The sequence below is a fragment of the Durio zibethinus genome, chromosome 7 (assembly GCF_047325235.1).
Source record: "Durio zibethinus cultivar Kanyao isolate XHJ-2024 chromosome 7, ASM4732523v1, whole genome shotgun sequence".
In the NCBI taxonomy this organism is placed as follows: domain Eukaryota; kingdom Viridiplantae; phylum Streptophyta; class Magnoliopsida; order Malvales; family Malvaceae; genus Durio; species Durio zibethinus.
This window is the reverse complement of record NC_143168.1, coordinates 21,707,991-21,724,176: the sequence shown is the minus strand read 5'-3', so window position 1 is coordinate 21,724,176 and position 16,186 is coordinate 21,707,991. Positions and strand designations below refer to the sequence as shown.

Sequence of the window (16,186 nt, the reverse complement as noted above, 5' to 3'; positions counted from 1 at the left end):
GATATATGATCACTACCTGGAACTTTATTTTGATTCTGATTAGGGCTCTATCATTTCTTTGTGTCTGTATAGCATTGCTCCTTTCTTTTGGTGGTAATATATTTGACTAAATATCAATCCAACATTCTTTTTGCCAGACTGAAGGGCAGAACAACATGGAGGATGAGAGAGTTATTGTATCAGAGCCAAAACATAGTAATAATTTGAAATTTAGAATTTGGGAGGAATCCAAAAAGCCTATAGAGGATTGCATTCCCTGCTATGTTAGCTAGAGTGACATCGTTTGGAATGTTTGTGGTAACATATATAGGCATATATTGGACCCATTGGTGAACTGGAGCTTGCAGCTTATGCCATGCTATAATTTAAAACTGCTTATGCTAGCACTTATTGCAGCAGAAAAAGTACTATCCAATAGAAAATTTTTCTGATTTAGTTAACAAAAATTGGCTAAAAGTCATATACAGCTACAGCTCCTTTTACATATTTATATCAAATACTATTGTGAGTTGTGACATGGTAATAGTACCTTCTTCTTCAATGTTATTTTTGGCTTGTATCCTCAACAGCTCAGAGCTGTGGTACAATGCTGTTCTAGTCCTTAATTCTGGCAGGATATATGAAATGTTACAATATCTTGCATTCTCTGTTTGGTAAGATCAGACCTATACCATAATTTGTTTTTTTTTTTTTTTTTTCTGGTTCATGTCAGATAACTAAACATAAAATGTTACAAAGTCTACTCTACATATTGCAGCCTCAATATCACACGTTGGGAATTCATGTTGTCTAACAGCAGCCAGCCATGTAAATGTATTGCTTCATCTATGACCAAAGCCTTGATGACTTCAACCCTTTGGCAAAATTCCTGTTGAGTTGCTGCAAACTAATGAATGTTTTCGTAGCGTGCACGTTTCCAGCAAGATAGGGACAGGAAATGCTAAAGTTGCTGAATTTTCCACTACCTCAGTTTGTCTTGGGAATCTTCTTCTGGGCTCTATGTTTGATATTTGGTCATCAAATTGGTTACTTTTTTACAAGTAGCAAAACCTGTCCTACTCTTTCTCAATTTTGCTCGACGGTATTGTTCAGCCAGTGCTTTCACGCATGCATATAAATTGCATTCTAAATATTATATACGATAATTTAAAATATAATATAAAAATAATATGAAAAAAAAAGTGATACAATTTAAATTTTTAACAAAAATTATATATAAATTTAATAAAAATTAAAAAATATATTTTACATATTTTTTGTTAATACGAATTATAATGTATATTTTTTTTATAAAACGTGATATGAATATATAAATTACCCTATTTACCATTCATTTTCTTGATCAGCTTGTAAAACCTTGAATGCAGGTGTGGCTGTTGGCAAAGCATGGTTGCATATGTTCCTATTAAACTTTAATTCCTTAATTTTCGTTTATCACATGGGATATATTAAAAGTTCACATGATCACCATTATTGATCTTATATGTAGAAACTATCAATGATTACATGGAAAATTGTGACAAGTCTTTAGGTCCCACTTACAGAAAATTGGAAAAATCAAAGAGGTAGGCCAACTTTTCTTTGTCATGAAAACTTCATGGCATTGTACGATAACTTTATATCAATTAACTCGTGCTTCAGCCTTGATGTGCAACTTTAAAAAAAAGAGTCAAGAAATAAAATAGTCTATAGTTAATAAAGAATTGAACTACCCTGTTCACTTAACCCAAAAAACCAACCTGATTCAACATTTTAAATCGGTTTTTAAAAAATAATTTAAATTTTAAATGACTCGAACTTAAAATAACAAAACACAAACTCAATGAATATTCACACAAGGAATGAATAGTGCAAGAAATAAAAGTAACTCAGGCAAAAAAAAAATTCATAATTGAAAGAAGCTGGTAACTCCGTTGTTTTGTCCACTCTTGGAAGGCTCTTGGTCCATAAATGTGTTTATCAATCAACAAAAAATCCTCAGTCACTGGCAAAGAATAGTGACTTTTGCTTGTTTCAATTGAAAGAAAGAAATTAAAAAAAAAAAAAAAAAACTAATAATGAAGACTTTGCTACATCAAATAATAAGACTTTTTCTGTTCTCTCACCATCCAAAGATTTTTAGCCAAGAGCACCAGCAAAAGATTCTTTGAAAGAGTCAAGGAATGTATATGGCACCAATTTCAAATGAGATTATAAGTTTTTATTAAAGATACAAAATTAACTTAATTTGTTGCAATTGTTACTCCTGACTTGACTAATCTAATGATCACTAGGATTCCTTCGACCTTGTTGCCCTTTATTTTCATCATAATTTAAATAAAGTTAGTCAATGTTTGGCTTCATCTTTTCTTACATTATTTCCTCCATTTGATGTAGTTGGCTAGAAGAGTTAAAACTCAATTTGGATACAAGCTTGTAGCATAAAATATCAACATGGAGAAAACATTGACATGATATACAAATAATCTATATATATATATATATATATAACGTTTGAATTGCATTACTTGTCTCAGTCAGCAAACACTCTCAAAATGAAGGGTTGGTAAATGATTTCTTTTTCTCTGCCTTTTAAGTGATATTATTAAACAATTCCCACTTGATCAGGGCTCCATCCACGTGCCTTCTGCAAACTTAGATCAGCAATTTTTTTTACTGAAATTTTTAATGTTTGTATTGAATATGTGAACCATTTTTCTGGTATAGAGGACCTGGACTAGCACAGCAGCAGCATCAATCAAGAGGGAAAGGAACAATAGACACTATTGTATATATATAAACAGCTTTCTTGGTGTCAAGAGCATGCAGCAGAACAGGCAGAGCAGCACTCAAGTGAGGAAAATAAATTTCTTCTTTTTCTTTCTTCCTTTCTTTACTTATATACCCACTTCTTCTTTTATTTCTTTTTTTGTTTGTTCAACACAAGTTTGGAGAGAAGGGCCTTGTTAAAAAGCTTGTGGGAACATCTCTTCTCTCCTATTGTGTTTAGTTTTTTCCTTTGCATATTTCTTACTTAATTGTGATTTCTGAAACTACTTTTCTTAGATTTTCTAAAAATTCATGTTCTTGGCTGGATTATAGATTTTGATATTTTTTCCCCTTTCAGTTCAGATATGAGATATGATAGCTTTATTCATTTCAGTAAGAATGGAAAGGTTTGAGTCCAGCAGGATTTTGACTAAACTGATGTCATCAAATATTTCAAATTGAACACAATGATCAAGAAGGAAAAATAGAAGTGTTCAGTTAGTTTACTTTGTTTAGGCCTTATTGTTTTTAAAACATGTGATTCATGAACAAAACTTGGACCAAAACAAAAAAGTCTAAGCAAAACTTCCATCTTTTCTTATTTATAACTGATACAACAGGATGGATGAGAGGCTTCTTGGATCAGAGACAAGGAATAGTGGTGAATTAATAGTGGGAGTGTGGTTGGAATCGAAAAAGCTATGGAGGATCGCCTTTCCTGCAATGCTAACAAAGTTGACATCATTCGGGATGTTTGTGATCACACAGGCATTCATTGGTCATCTTAGCAAAGTTGAGCTTGCAGCTTATTCCCTGATACAAATCATTACAGTACGATTTGCCTATGGAATATTGGTAAGATCTAGATTTCAGAATGTCTGAGACATTAGACCCTGAAAGGAAATAAGTTGTATACTCTTGAAACTCCTAATGTATTCTGCTTCTGTCTTTTTTTTTATATGTATGTGTTGTAGTTGGGAATGTCTAGCGCGACTGAAACGCTATGCGGGCAAGCATTTGGAGCAAAACAAAACCATATGATGGGAATTTACCTGCAAAGATCGTGGATTATTAACCTTGGTGCTGAAACAGTTTTGCTACCAATATTCATCTTTGCTTCACAAATCCTAAAATTACTTGGAGAAGAAGAAGATGTAGCAAATCAAGCAGGATATATCTCAGTATGGTTCATCCCTGTCCTCTATGCTTTTCTCTTCAACATAACCATTCAGAAGTACTTACAAGCACAACTTAAGAACATGATTATCGGATGGCTTTCTGCTATATCATTTGTACTTCATGTGCTCTTGTCATGGATCTTTGTGACCAAACTAAATTGGGGGATTCCTGGTGCAATGAGTTCGATGATAATCGCGAATTGGTTCGTGGTAATTGGAGAGTTTGTGTACGTCTTTTGCGGTTGGTGTCCTAATACATGGAAAGGATTCACTTCAGCTTGCTTTACTGATCTATTTCCTGTACTAAAGCTCTCAATATCCTCTGCGGTGATGCTTTGGTAAAGTAACATCTTTTATTTTTAACTGTAATACACTTCAACAATCATTCTCTTTGTTTTTATCATATTTTCTTGGCTGTTGATCTCCTGCAGCTTAGAGTTATGGTATTATGCTGTTCTAGTCCTACTGGCAGGACATATGCAAAATGCCACAACTGCAATCTCTGCATTTTCCATCTGGTAAGATTTAAATTCCAAGTGCATTGATATGTTTTCATTCAGAATTTTAAAACCAACGATTACTTACTTTGCAGTCTGAATATCATAGCTTGGGAATTCATGTTATGCCTTGGATTCTTTGCTTCAGCTAGGTATGGCTTCATTAATCATTTCAGTCACCATAAATTCTATCCTTTCATCTTTGCCTGGCAGCTTGAGCTGTCGAGTTTCGTTCAAACTGAAACATCCTGATTGTTAATTCACAGTGTTCGTGTTTCAAATGAGCTTGGGAATGGAAATGCCAAAGCTGCGAAATTTTCCATGAAAGTTATCATATGTACTTCAATCACCATTGGTGTTTTCTTCTGGGCTTTGTGCTTAATATTCGGTCATCAAATCGGTTACTTGTTTACAAGTGATAAGGAAGTAGTAAAATCTGTATCAAACCTCTCCGTCCTGCTTTCTTTCTCAGTTTTGCTAAACAGTGTTCAGTCAGTCTTATCAGGTAAGCATAAAAAAACTAAGAACAATTGAATTATAGCATGACAGAACCAAAAGTTCCATTCTGAAATTAGTGTTTGAAACTGATTAATGCAGGGGGAGCAGTAGGTGCTGGCAGGCAAAGTATAGTTGCATATGTTAACATTTGTTCCTATTATATGGTTGGGGTGCCATTGGGAGTTCTGCTTGGATATATTGCCCATTTGGAAGTTAAGGTCAGAAGCCTCTTTATCATTTTCTTTCAACAAATCATTGAATCTTAGATCTCAACATTTGATCCATTCTTGGGTCTAGGCTGTTACTTTTTTCTTTCAAACGCAAACTTAAAATTTTTATCTCCTGTAATTTTATTTTTTGAATTCAAACTTAAAATCTCTATTTTATACATCAACGGATTAATTACATCTTATCATTTGAGATGATTTTGAGTAATTTCTATTTATTTTTTCAGCTAAAACTATTTTCTTCACTGGATTTCACAGGGCATATGGATTGGGATGATAATTGGTGTCGTGATGCAAACGACTGTTCTTGGCTATATTACCTACAGGACTGATTGGGAAGAACAGGTAACGAAGAAAAATAGCAGTAATAAATAAAAATTTATTATTTTATGATTAGAATAAAAAATCCCTACATATACAAAAATTAAATCTCCACAATAATACTTATGTATATGCTTTTGTAATTAAAAAAAATCGGTAATTTTTTCCAAACAGTTAATTTTATTTTTAAATATATTATTAATTTAAAAAATTCACATCTATTGATAATGAAATTTTCAAATTTTACTGTCAGAATTAATTGGATTATACATTAAAAAAAAAAAAAAAAACAGTTGATGATCTCTTAATTTCATTTTTAAAAAGAGTACAAAGTCAATGTATAAAAAATAACATATTATAAACCATTTAAGTTACTTGCATCTGCATTAATGATTTTTTTTTTCTTTGCACGTTTTACAATAAAAATAAACAATTTATTTAAAATTACTGGACTCCAGCCTCTTCTGTTTTGTCAGTGCAATTAATAAGTTTTAATAAGGATGGCTCACTTGTATCGGAAACCTAACAAAATATTAAAAAAATAAAAATAAAAACAAAAAGATGGGACCAAACGATGGACAAGTACAGCTATAAGGATATAGTTTTGGACATTATAAATTAATGTGTGCATGTCAGTTGGCATCCTAATCTTGAAGCTCTCTTTTCAAACAAGATTTGGTTACCTAATTTAAATTTTTTTAAAAAACATTATCTATTGAAATTTAAAATTTAAATTTATTAAATATTATTTTTTTAAAATAATATTATGAACTAATTAAATTAATCTAAACTTTTAGACTCATAAACAATTATTTTTCATTAAAAATAAGTAAAAATAGATTTGAATCGATTAAATGAATTTAATTAAATCGATTTGATTTATTTAATTTTGATTATAATTGATTTTTTAAATCGATTAAATTAATTAATTTGATTGATTTTTTATTTTTTAAATTGATAATTAAATTGATCAAATTAATTAATTTTTTAATAAATAAAGTAAAAAAATTAAGATAAATATTTTTTTTATTTTTTTTGTAAAATATTATTAAAATTATTAAATTTTTTAATAATTTAATTTAAATAATACTTGAATTTTATTAAATTAAATTTATGATTAAATAATTATTCATAAGAAAAAAAATAAAAAAAAATTTAATTATTTAATTGAACCCAACTGAATTGAATCGATTTTAATCAATTATTTAAAATTATTCAATCGATTTAATTATTTGTTGAATAAAAATTGATTAAATTAATTATTTATTTTTTTAAATTAATCAATTTAATTATAATTAATTATTTAAAACTGTTCGATCAATTTAATTATTTGTTGAATAAAAATTTATTAAATCAATTATTAATTTTTTAAAATCGAACTAACCAATTATTCGTCCCTCTATTTTGCTATTGCATGCTTACACATTTATCTTTAAATTTTCACCCTTTACTTTTTTTTTTTTTTGCACGTAACAATTCAAAACAATAGAACTTCAATCAAACCCAGACTAGAATGTAATGGAACAACCTCAAGTAAGCATTTATATGATCCCAACAAATCTGATATGAACAAATACTATTTGCTTTCAGGTGAAGAGAGCATCAGAGCGACTTAATAAGTGGCTCTTGAAGACATCAGAAGAATCCAATGGAAGTAACTGAATAAAGAGGGAAACATCTTTAGGGTTTGAGTGGGGGAAGGGGGGGTGTGACAAGCATCTTATGTAAAGGTCATAAAAATTATTGATTGAAGTTTGATTCTGGTATACAAATCTCAATATTTCCTTTCCCATTCCGATTGTTCATACAAATTCTAACCACCATTATAAGTTAGCATTATGCAACTAAGAAGTAGAGTGGTCACTGCATTCATGAACTATACTTGATTTTCATAATGAATATACAATTTTTGTTGGTTTATTACAGATCTTTGAACGAACAAAAAAACACAACAATTCTGAAAATGATCAACCAAACGTCTAGTTTGGATTCCAAGATCATACTTACCTTCTCAACAGATTATATGCTGGTAAATCTTTCACACTGGAGACATCTTCAAGTGAGAGCTCTCGCTCTAACTGTGTTCTTGTAGACTTCAGAACATCCTGGAAAAAGCAAAAGGGATAAAATGAAATAAGCAGGAATGCATAGGAAAATAATGAAAATCAAGAAATTATGAATATAAAGCTCAAGTTACACAGGATAGAATCACTTGTTAGAATAGTATACATTGAATTCCATGTATGAAGCCCGTTTCACAAGCCATTGTGCATCCATCATCTGAAAGGCCACACAATAAAGATTGTCGAAAGCCATTTCATCTTCCTTAAGTAGTTCCAAAAATCGAACTCCAGCCACTGAAGATGGTTTCCCTGCAAGTAAATATAATTACAACAATAAATTCAACACTGAGTCAAACAAACAGCAGATAATTAATGTAATAAATTTATTCTGCATAAGATAAGATTCCAATATAATTCCAGTCAGTAAAAGTGTTAATGGCAATGTTTGTGTAAGTAAAGACAGTAACATATCTCAGCCTCTGAGAGGGACATTGCACTACAATGGGCATACAACATTCAATATCAAATCAGTTCTGAATTTCCCAATACCTGATTGGAGATCGAACATCTGTACCAACATAAAAGAAATATTGATGCCGGCTACAGCAAATGGATATTCCCATTCAGCTCTGTTGCCATCTTGTTTGTGCAACAACCTCTGGAAAGATTCCTGTTCAAACAAAAACCAAATCAAAGTTTGACCAACCATGGCAATAATTCATGCTAATGAACAAAAAAATTGTTTGGAACTGTGGGAAAACACTTATTTACAGCTGGTTGTAATCTTGTAATCCGTATATTTATATTTGTATCTCTAGAATTAAGTATTTGTATCTCTAAAATTAGAATAGACAATCCCTCAATTATAGGATTAGTTTTTTAGGAAGATTTAGTTTCCAAGTTTAAACCCTAGTTAGTTGTATATAAACCTAAGATTCTTGTATAATTCTCAATAAGCAGTTTTCCCACATACATTCAGTTTCCACACTGTTTTATTTCTTAGTTTTTCCACATGGTATAAGAGCTTTAGGCTCTTCTTGAGAAGCAAAATTTTCAGCCTTTATTGCTGACTTTTTTAGGCCTTCATTGCCAAATCCTTTTTAGGCCTTCATTGCTGAACCCTTTCAAAGAAAGATATCACTACCACCCAATTTGAAGAAATGTTAACTGGAAAAATCACCGGAGTACTACAGATGTCTAAGAAACAAGTAGAGTTCGACAGGGAAGAGATTGAAAAGCTAGGAAACTTATTAAAAATCCTTGAAAAGCTTACTGTGGTATGTTCTTTGGGTAAGGTTTCTGGTTCAGGTAAAGCTTCCGGTTCTCATGGATTAAATATCTCGGCTAAACCTATTACGAATTCTTGGGTCATTGACTCAAGAGCCACAGACCACATGACACATTCCTCACAAAAGTTTAGTACATATAACCTGTGTCCTAGTAATAAGAAAATTGTTGTTGCAGATGGTTCATTTACCACAATGGTAGGATTAGGAGATGTTCAAGTTAATCCCTCGTTTGTTCTCAAAAATATTCTTCATGTTCCTAGATTCTCTACTAATCTAATATCTATATAAAAACTTACCAAAGATATGAATTGCAAAGTAACTTTTTATCCCTCTTATTGTGAATTTCAGGCCCAGAGTTCGGGGAAGATGATTGGACTTGCTAAGGAGAAGGATAGACTATACTATCTTGAAACATCAAATAACACAAGTAGTATCAAGAATAGTTTACCTTTGTCATTTCTTTCTGAAAAATCTTCCAATAAAGACAAAATCTGACTTTATTATTTTCGTCTTGGACATCCTTTTTTTGGAACCTTGAGAAACATGTTTCCTTCTTTGTTCAAAGGATTAAATGTCGAAGATTTTCATTGTGATGTTTACGAACTTGCAAAGCATAGACGTGTGTCTTTTCCAATCAGTAACAAAAGAAGTTCTACTCCCTTTTACTTGATTCACATTGACATTTGGGGTCCCTCTACAATTCCTAATATTTCTGATGCGAGATGGTTTATTTCATTCATAAATGATTGTACCAGGGTCTCTTTGATTTTTTTACTTAAATCCAAATCAGATGTGAATAGTGTGTTTTTAAGCTTCCAAAACATTATCCAAAATCAATTTGGAGTGAGAACCAAGAAATTTAGGTTTGATAATGCAAGAGACTACTTCAACCAGAGTCTATCTACCTATTTCCAAAAGGAGGAGATTATCCATGAGTCATCTTGTGTTAATACTCCACAGCAGAATGAAGTGACAGAGAGAAAAAACAGTCATTCATTAGCCACAACCCGAGCCTTTCTTTTTCAAGCAAATGTACCTAAATTTTACTGGGGGAAAGCTGTTCCCACTGCCACACATATTATAAATAGGTTACCTTCAAGGGTTTTGGGATTTAAAACTCCTATGAAACTACTTTCACAAGTTTATCCCAATCTCAATACCACAAACAATCTCACCCCTAGGATATTTGGTTGTACATCATTTGTTCATGTTCACAGTCATAACAGAGGCAAGTTGGATCCAAGAGCGATTAAGTGTATTTTTGTGGGGTATTCTTCAACTCAAAAAGGATATAAATGCTATCATCCTCCTACCAAATAATTCTATATGTCTGTAGATGTCACTTTTGAAGAAAATAAACCATTTTTTACTCAACATTATCTTCAGGGGAAGACTTCATTCATGGAAGATAAGGATAAAGACTTTTTTTTGCTTGATTTGCCCCCGTCTTCAACAATTACACCCATTAATTCTTCTGAGTCGAAACCTGTTTCTGCTGAGCCCAAGTCAAACACTGAATTTGAGTTTGAACCCATTCCAAATACGAAAGATGTGACAAAGGATAATATTGTTCTTGATTCTATGAAGGAATTACAGGTGTACTCAAGAAGGAAAGTTCCAAATCCTGAACCAGTGCTAGTCCAAGAATCTGATCCTAACTCTGGAAATGAGGTAACTACAGTTTTTGACTCTATTTCTCAAAATGAGTATGAATCTCCTAAAACTATAACTAGTGATTATGATCTGCCTATTGCCATTAGGAAAGGAACTAGAGAATGTACCAAGCATCCACTATATCCAATCTCTAATTTTGTGTCATTTGAAAAATTCTCACCATTCCACAAAAATTCTTTTGTGAGCCTAAACACTATTTCTGTTCCAACTACATTATCCGAGGCATTATCCAGTGAGAAATGGAGGCCTTAGAGAAAAATCAGACATGGAAACTGGTAGAGTTGCCTAAAGGAAAAAATTCAGTGGGGTGTAAATGGGTTTTCACTGTAAAATACAAGGCAGATGGTACTGTTAAAAGGTATAAAACCAGGTTAGTGGCTAAGGGTTACACTCAAACCTATGGAGTGAATTACCAGGAAACCTTTGCTCCAGTTGCCAAGATGAATACAATTAAGATTTTGTTATCATTGGCTGCAAATTACAATTGGCAGCTTCAACAATTTGATGTAAAGAATGCTTTTCAACATGGTGATTTGGAAGAAGAAATATATATGAAGGTTCCACTGGGATTTGAAGGTCATCTAGAAGCAAACAAAGTATGCAGGCTTAAAAAAACTTTATATGGCCTTAAACAGTCTCCTAGAGCTTGGTTCGGGAGATTTGCCAAAGTGATGCTAGCAATGGGATATAAACAGAGTCAAGGAGATTACACATTGTTTATCAAGCACTCTAATTCAGGAAGAGTCTCAGTTCTATTAGTGTATGTTGATGATATAATTATAACTGGAGATGATGAAAAAGAGAGAATCTCTAAAACAGTGTTTGGCTAAAGAATTTGAGATAAAAGAGCTAGAGAGATTGAAGTACTTCCTAGGAATTGAAGTAGCTCACTCACGGCATGGTATTTTCATCTCACAACAGAAATATGTGATGAATCTTCTGAAAGAAACTGGGAAGCATGTAAACCTGCAAATACCCCTATAGATCCTAATCATAAAATTGGATAAGCTAATGAAAATGCTACTGTAAATAGAGAGATGTACCAAAGATTAGTTGGAAGACTCATTTATCTCTCACATACTAGACCTAATATAACATATGCTATGAGTGTGGTAAGTCAATTTATGCATAGTCCTAAAGAAGTGCACCTACAAGCTGTCTACCGTATATTGCACTATTTGAAGGCCAATCCTGGAAGAGGTATCTTATTCAAAAGAAATTCGGAGTTAGTTCTAGAAGTATATACAGATGCTGATTATGCAGGTTCAGTAACTGATAGAAGATCCACCTCAGGCTACTGCACTTTCTTAGGTGGTAATCTTGTGACTTGAAGGAGTAAAAACAGAATGTGCTGGCAAGATCAAGTGCTGAGCAATGGCTCAAGGAATTTGTGAACTACTATGGTTAAAGATTATCCTAAAAGACTTGAAGATCAAGTAGGATGGACCAATGAGACTCTATTGTGATAACAAGTCTGCAATAAGCATTGCACACAATCCTGTGCAACATGACAAAACAAAACACATTGAAGTAGACCGGCATTTCATAAAAGAGAAACTAGACACTGGGTTGATGTGTACACCTTATGTATCAACTAAGGGTCAACTTGCAGATGTGTTGACTAAAGGTCTCAGTAGTGCAACATTTCAAGAAATTATTTTCAAGCTGGGAAAGAAAAACACCTATTCACCAGCTTGAGGAGGAGTGTGGGAAAACACTTATTTACAGCTGGTTGTAATCTTGTAATCCGTATATTTATATTTGTATCTCCAGAATTAAGTATTTGTATCCCCAAAAATTAGGATAGACAATCCCTCAATTATAGGATTAGTTTTTTAGGAAGATTTAGTTTCCAAGTTTAACCCCTTGTTAGTTGTATATAAACCTAAGATTCTTGTACAATTCTCAATATGCAGTTTTCCAACATACATTCAGTTTCCACACTGATTTATTTCTTAGTTTTTCCACAGGAACATATTAAGAAACTAAACAAGAAATGCTTTATTATTAAGGTAGTTCAGTTCTCAAATGCTCCATATGATAGATCATAATCAATAAAATGTAATCCAGGTTATTCAAGGAAAAGGAAACAAAACCAGATATTTCTTGGCAAAAAAGATGAGATTCTCCAATGATATGAATCCTCCACCCCTTCAAAGAGAATTGTAATAACATGAATAAACACATATCAGGAAGAGAAAACCCAATCAAGACAAACAGATTAAGGCAAAATCCTCAGCATACCGAAAATCCGTTGAAGGGTCAGACCCTTGCCATCCCATGTCCTTCCAAAGCTCTGATTTAAGAGATGGAAGCTCCCTGTTCGGGTAAGCCAATCTCCATAACTGCTTAAGAGCATCCTGCAAGTCAAATTAAAAAGATAACTACATCATCAGCCACACCATGATGAAGAATCTTATATCTAGTGTAGATATTTGGAATGGGGGGAAGAAACCAGGAAGGATGACAGCTAGCATGTTCAATTCCAAAAGAAAATTTGTTGGAATTGGCGAATTCTTTTAATCAAAAGTTTGTCATGCACACTATAATTCATAGAAAAGAATTAACAAAAAAGGGAATAAGGATTAAAAAATACACAAGTATACTGGTAACTGATTATAGAGAAACCTACTTGATGCTCCACCAAAGATCCATCAAAGGGGACTCCCAGTCTTTGTTGTAGATTTCTCAGCCTTTCTTCCTACAAGAGCACAACATGGAAACATCAAAACACCACAGATTACCAATAATAAAGTGAAACACAATGGTCAGTGACAACAAGGTCTTTTGCCCTTTTAAAAGACAAACAATTGAATAACCTAAGCTCAAAAGACATGCTATTTGCCAACTCAAACACTTTTAGAAGAAAATCCACAAGGATCTTTTTGCCCATAAGTTCCAGTTATGTTCTCCAAGCACATTCTTGGAACCAACCTCAAAACTCCAATTAATTTCTCTTTCTGCTGCAATGACATTTTATCAATTTTCAAGTGACTAGAGCTAATATTTATGGAATTAGTGAACTATAGAATAGATACTCAAAACTGTGCATTTTGAGTAACAGGTGTTTCCAGATAAAAACCTCCTGGCCACCAAAAAAAGGGAAATACCTCCTTGTCCCCTTCTCCACTAGGGAAAAAGAAGACCAAAATGAAAAAAAAAAAATTAAAAGAGGGGAAAATCCATACGTTGATTATCAGGGCAGTGCCTCTGTCAAAACCCCTAACCACCAAAAAAAAAAAAAGTTTATTCAAATCGAGAAAAATACATTGAAAAGTGCAATGCTGATTATACCTGTAAAGGACTAAGAGGAGGCACAATAAGTTTCTGATTTAGTCCACTTTGGGTGTTAGAAGGTAGAGGTAAAAGTTGTGCGATAAATGATCCAGATCCAAGGATAATGTTTGCTGTAAAAGCCAAGATTGAACTATCAGTAAACTGCTATAAAATTCCCACCGATTACAAGAAAAGCCAATGAAAGCGGAGAACTTAATAACTAATGGGCATACAGCATTACATTCGCAGCAGAAAGCCAAGTAATCAAGAAAACAGGCAGTTAAATGTACATCAAATTGCTTATCTGAAACTTATAATTTAGAATATAATCAGAGAAAACAGACATTTTTATTTATACAGTGTCAAACTATGACCTTCTCTTATAAGAGTATAATTCCTTTGAGGATACATTTACTTCATCCCTTTAACAATGCCACCAATTAGGGACATTTTTAGTTCACATGGAGAAGTAAACAAGGGAAGAACTAGAATAAATTGCTTCCAGAACATTTTGGTTCTCTGTCTTTACTCATATAACTTCTCCTTTTGGGGGGTATACACTTCTCTCTTATGATAAACACAACAGTCCTCCACTATATATAAATGAATGCAAAGTTATAAAATCATGCGACTAGTAAACAACACCAATGACCAAAACAGATAGTAATGGGGCATTTGTGTTTCTATAAATTACATTGATAGAGAGATATCCCCATAATTACACTTTTTATCAAGGGAATCTTTGGCACATACATAGAAGATGTGAAGGGAGCAGTCAGAAAACTTGTGCTAAAAGTTTCCCTAGCAGCATAAGCATATTCAGGTCTAGACTCTAGCGTAACCAAATTATATGAATGGTTTAACTGGCTACTTTAATGGTTTAACTTTCAAAGTTAGCAACCAGCAACCAAAAGAAACAATAGAATACAAGTGTCTTGAAACGGCAATTATAGACATTATAAACAATAAAACCCCACATCTGTAAGGAAGAAACCACACTGATAATACCATACCTATCCATTGTGCCCATTGCGCGATCAAGTTAGAGAACAAAAACATCCAATGTAAATGTTCCTTCCTTCGCTCTTCGTCCCTAATTTCCTCTAGCGTTTGCACCTATAGCATATCAAAGAAATTAAATTAAACATTTGCAATACTCTATTCTTGCAAAAAGCTATACTTAGCATAAATATTGACATAATCACCTCAGAATGTTTGTCATCATTATCGTGATTCCCTAACAAAGGTTCATCTAAACCATCTAAACTAGTCGTATCATAATTCTCATTCCTTCCTCCACCAACATCCCCATGATGAAGCCGCCTTCTCAAAGCACCGGACCTCATTAATTACAGCCTAAAGTTTGCACCCAATTCTTCTTAAACCCTAACAACATTTTAAAAAGCAACATAGGGAAACAAAATTTATATCAAAATCCTCAAACTGCTATAAAAGATTAAACAAGAAAATACCCAGAAATTCAATTAGCACTTAAAACAAAGGTCTGTAACAAAATTCTCTTCAAAATTTCAAATTAGCCACAATTTTGCATCCCAAAACTGCTATAATGAAAAATATTAAAAGAAAGAAAATTAAACAAGTAACCAGAAATTCAACTGATGAAGAAAAATCCAATTTTGGCAACAAAATTCTACTGAAAGTTTCAAATTTGGTTTAAAATTGGTATCTAAAACTAATAAAATGAAAACAAAAAACGCCAGACAAAACCCGTTTTCATTATTTTTTTCAGAACAAAAAAAAATCAATAACACCCAAGAAAACAAAAATCAAGGAGAAAAAAGAAACTAACCCCAATGCTCAAGAGAGCTGCGGAGATCGAATTTGGAGAAGGGCTTAATGTACAGTAAGAAGAAACCCTGCCAGCTAAGAAAAGCTCGTAAACCCCAAAATAATGGTAATTGAATCTTTTGCTTACTAATCAAGAAATTATTAAGAAAAGGGTTAACAGGGTTTTGAGCTCTGGTATTTCTCTCACTCCTGGATTTATTTTTTATTTCATTGTTGGAACTCGTCGGGGTAAGAGAGAATAAAAGAGACTCTAAATCCAAATTTAATTAGGATTATTGTTATCATTAAGATACTAATCCTTCTGAAGTTCTTATCGCTTAAGCAGAATTAGGGGGAAAACGAAGTAAAGTTGTTTTGCAACTGATCCGTACTCCGGACCCGGACATCCCGGGTCTAAAATTCAATATCCACATACCCTTAAAAATTTATACCGTAGAGTAGAAATTTTAGATTTTAGTACTTTAAAATCTAAACCAATTTGATTTTTTTTTTATGATTTAAAGTGAAATAAAATCACATACGAATTACGTTTTTTCTTTTTTTTTTAGAGGAGTTACGTACTAATTCAAATGATATTTATACTGATTAAATTTTTAAAAATTACAT

The 16,186-nt window shown here is 32.6% G+C and overlaps 2 protein-coding genes across 7 annotated transcripts; one reads left to right on the top strand and one right to left on the bottom strand.

Moving 5' to 3' along the window:
- The first annotated feature begins 2,411 nt into the window (after nt 1–2,411).
- LOC111276982 (protein DETOXIFICATION 24-like) lies at nt 2,412–7,261 on the top strand. 5 transcript variants are annotated; one of them, XM_089763820.1, is made up of 10 exons: nt 2,412–2,541; nt 2,707–2,832; nt 3,369–3,603; nt 3,723–4,264; nt 4,358–4,444; nt 4,519–4,575; nt 4,690–4,928; nt 5,021–5,139; nt 5,407–5,493; nt 7,060–7,261. In XM_089763820.1, the coding sequence occupies exons 3-10, from the start codon at nt 3,370–3,372 to the stop codon at nt 7,129–7,131; spliced, it is 1,437 nt and encodes a 478-aa protein (XP_089619946.1). In that variant the 5' UTR covers nt 2,412–2,541; nt 2,707–2,832; nt 3,369; the 3' UTR covers nt 7,132–7,261. The 5 variants fall into 5 exon arrangements, with proteins under 5 accessions (XP_089619946.1, XP_089619949.1, XP_089619947.1 ...); XM_089763821.1 differs by having other exon boundaries at nt 2,508–2,545; XM_089763823.1 differs by lacking the exon at nt 4,358–4,444 and having other exon boundaries at nt 2,507–2,545.
- A 76-nt stretch (nt 7,262–7,337) lies between these two features.
- LOC111276984 (uncharacterized) lies at nt 7,338–15,975 on the bottom strand. Of its 2 annotated transcripts, XM_089763824.1 has the most exons (11): nt 15,582–15,655; nt 14,977–15,157; nt 14,785–14,887; nt 13,790–13,902; nt 13,684–13,717; nt 13,128–13,196; nt 12,740–12,855; nt 12,592–12,646; nt 8,082–8,202; nt 7,699–7,841; nt 7,338–7,574 (listed from the first exon to the last, which is right to left on the bottom strand). In XM_089763824.1, exons 7-11 carry the CDS (start codon nt 12,775–12,777, stop codon nt 7,473–7,475), a joined length of 459 nt encoding a protein of 152 aa, XP_089619950.1. In that variant the 5' UTR covers nt 12,778–12,855; nt 13,128–13,196; nt 13,684–13,717; nt 13,790–13,902; nt 14,785–14,887; nt 14,977–15,157; nt 15,582–15,655; the 3' UTR covers nt 7,338–7,472. The 2 variants fall into 2 exon arrangements, with proteins under 2 accessions (XP_089619950.1, XP_022718754.2); XM_022863019.2 differs by lacking the exon at nt 13,684–13,717 and having other exon boundaries at nt 15,582–15,975.
- Nucleotides 15,976–16,186: the final 211 nt, after the last annotated feature.

What these genes read in the sequence shown, in the direction of transcription:
- LOC111276982 (XM_089763820.1), top strand. Translation starts at nt 3,370, where the DNA reads ATGGATGAGAGGCTTCTTGGATCAGAGACAAGGAATAGTGGTGAATTA. An exon ending in GATTTGCCTATGGAATATTG is followed by an intron (nt 3,604 to 3,722) that starts GTAAGATCTAGA and finishes TATGTGTTGTAG; the next exon opens with TTGGGAATGTCTAGCGCGAC. An exon ending in TGTTCAGTCAGTCTTATCAG is followed by an intron (nt 4,929 to 5,020) that starts GTAAGCATAAAA and finishes TGATTAATGCAG; the next exon opens with GGGGAGCAGTAGGTGCTGGC.
- LOC111276984 (XM_022863019.2), bottom strand. Translation starts at nt 15,117, where the DNA reads ATGAGGTCCGGTGCTTTGAGAAGGCGGCTTCATCATGGGGATGTTGGT. An exon ending in TTTTTGCCAAGAAATATCTG is followed by an intron (nt 8,203 to 12,591) that starts GTTTTGTTTCCT and finishes TTGTTTGAACAG; the next exon opens with GAATCTTTCCAGAGGTTGTT. An exon ending in GATGTTCGATCTCCAATCAG is followed by an intron (nt 7,842 to 8,081) that starts GTATTGGGAAAT and finishes ATTTACTTGCAG; the next exon opens with GGAAACCATCTTCAGTGGCT.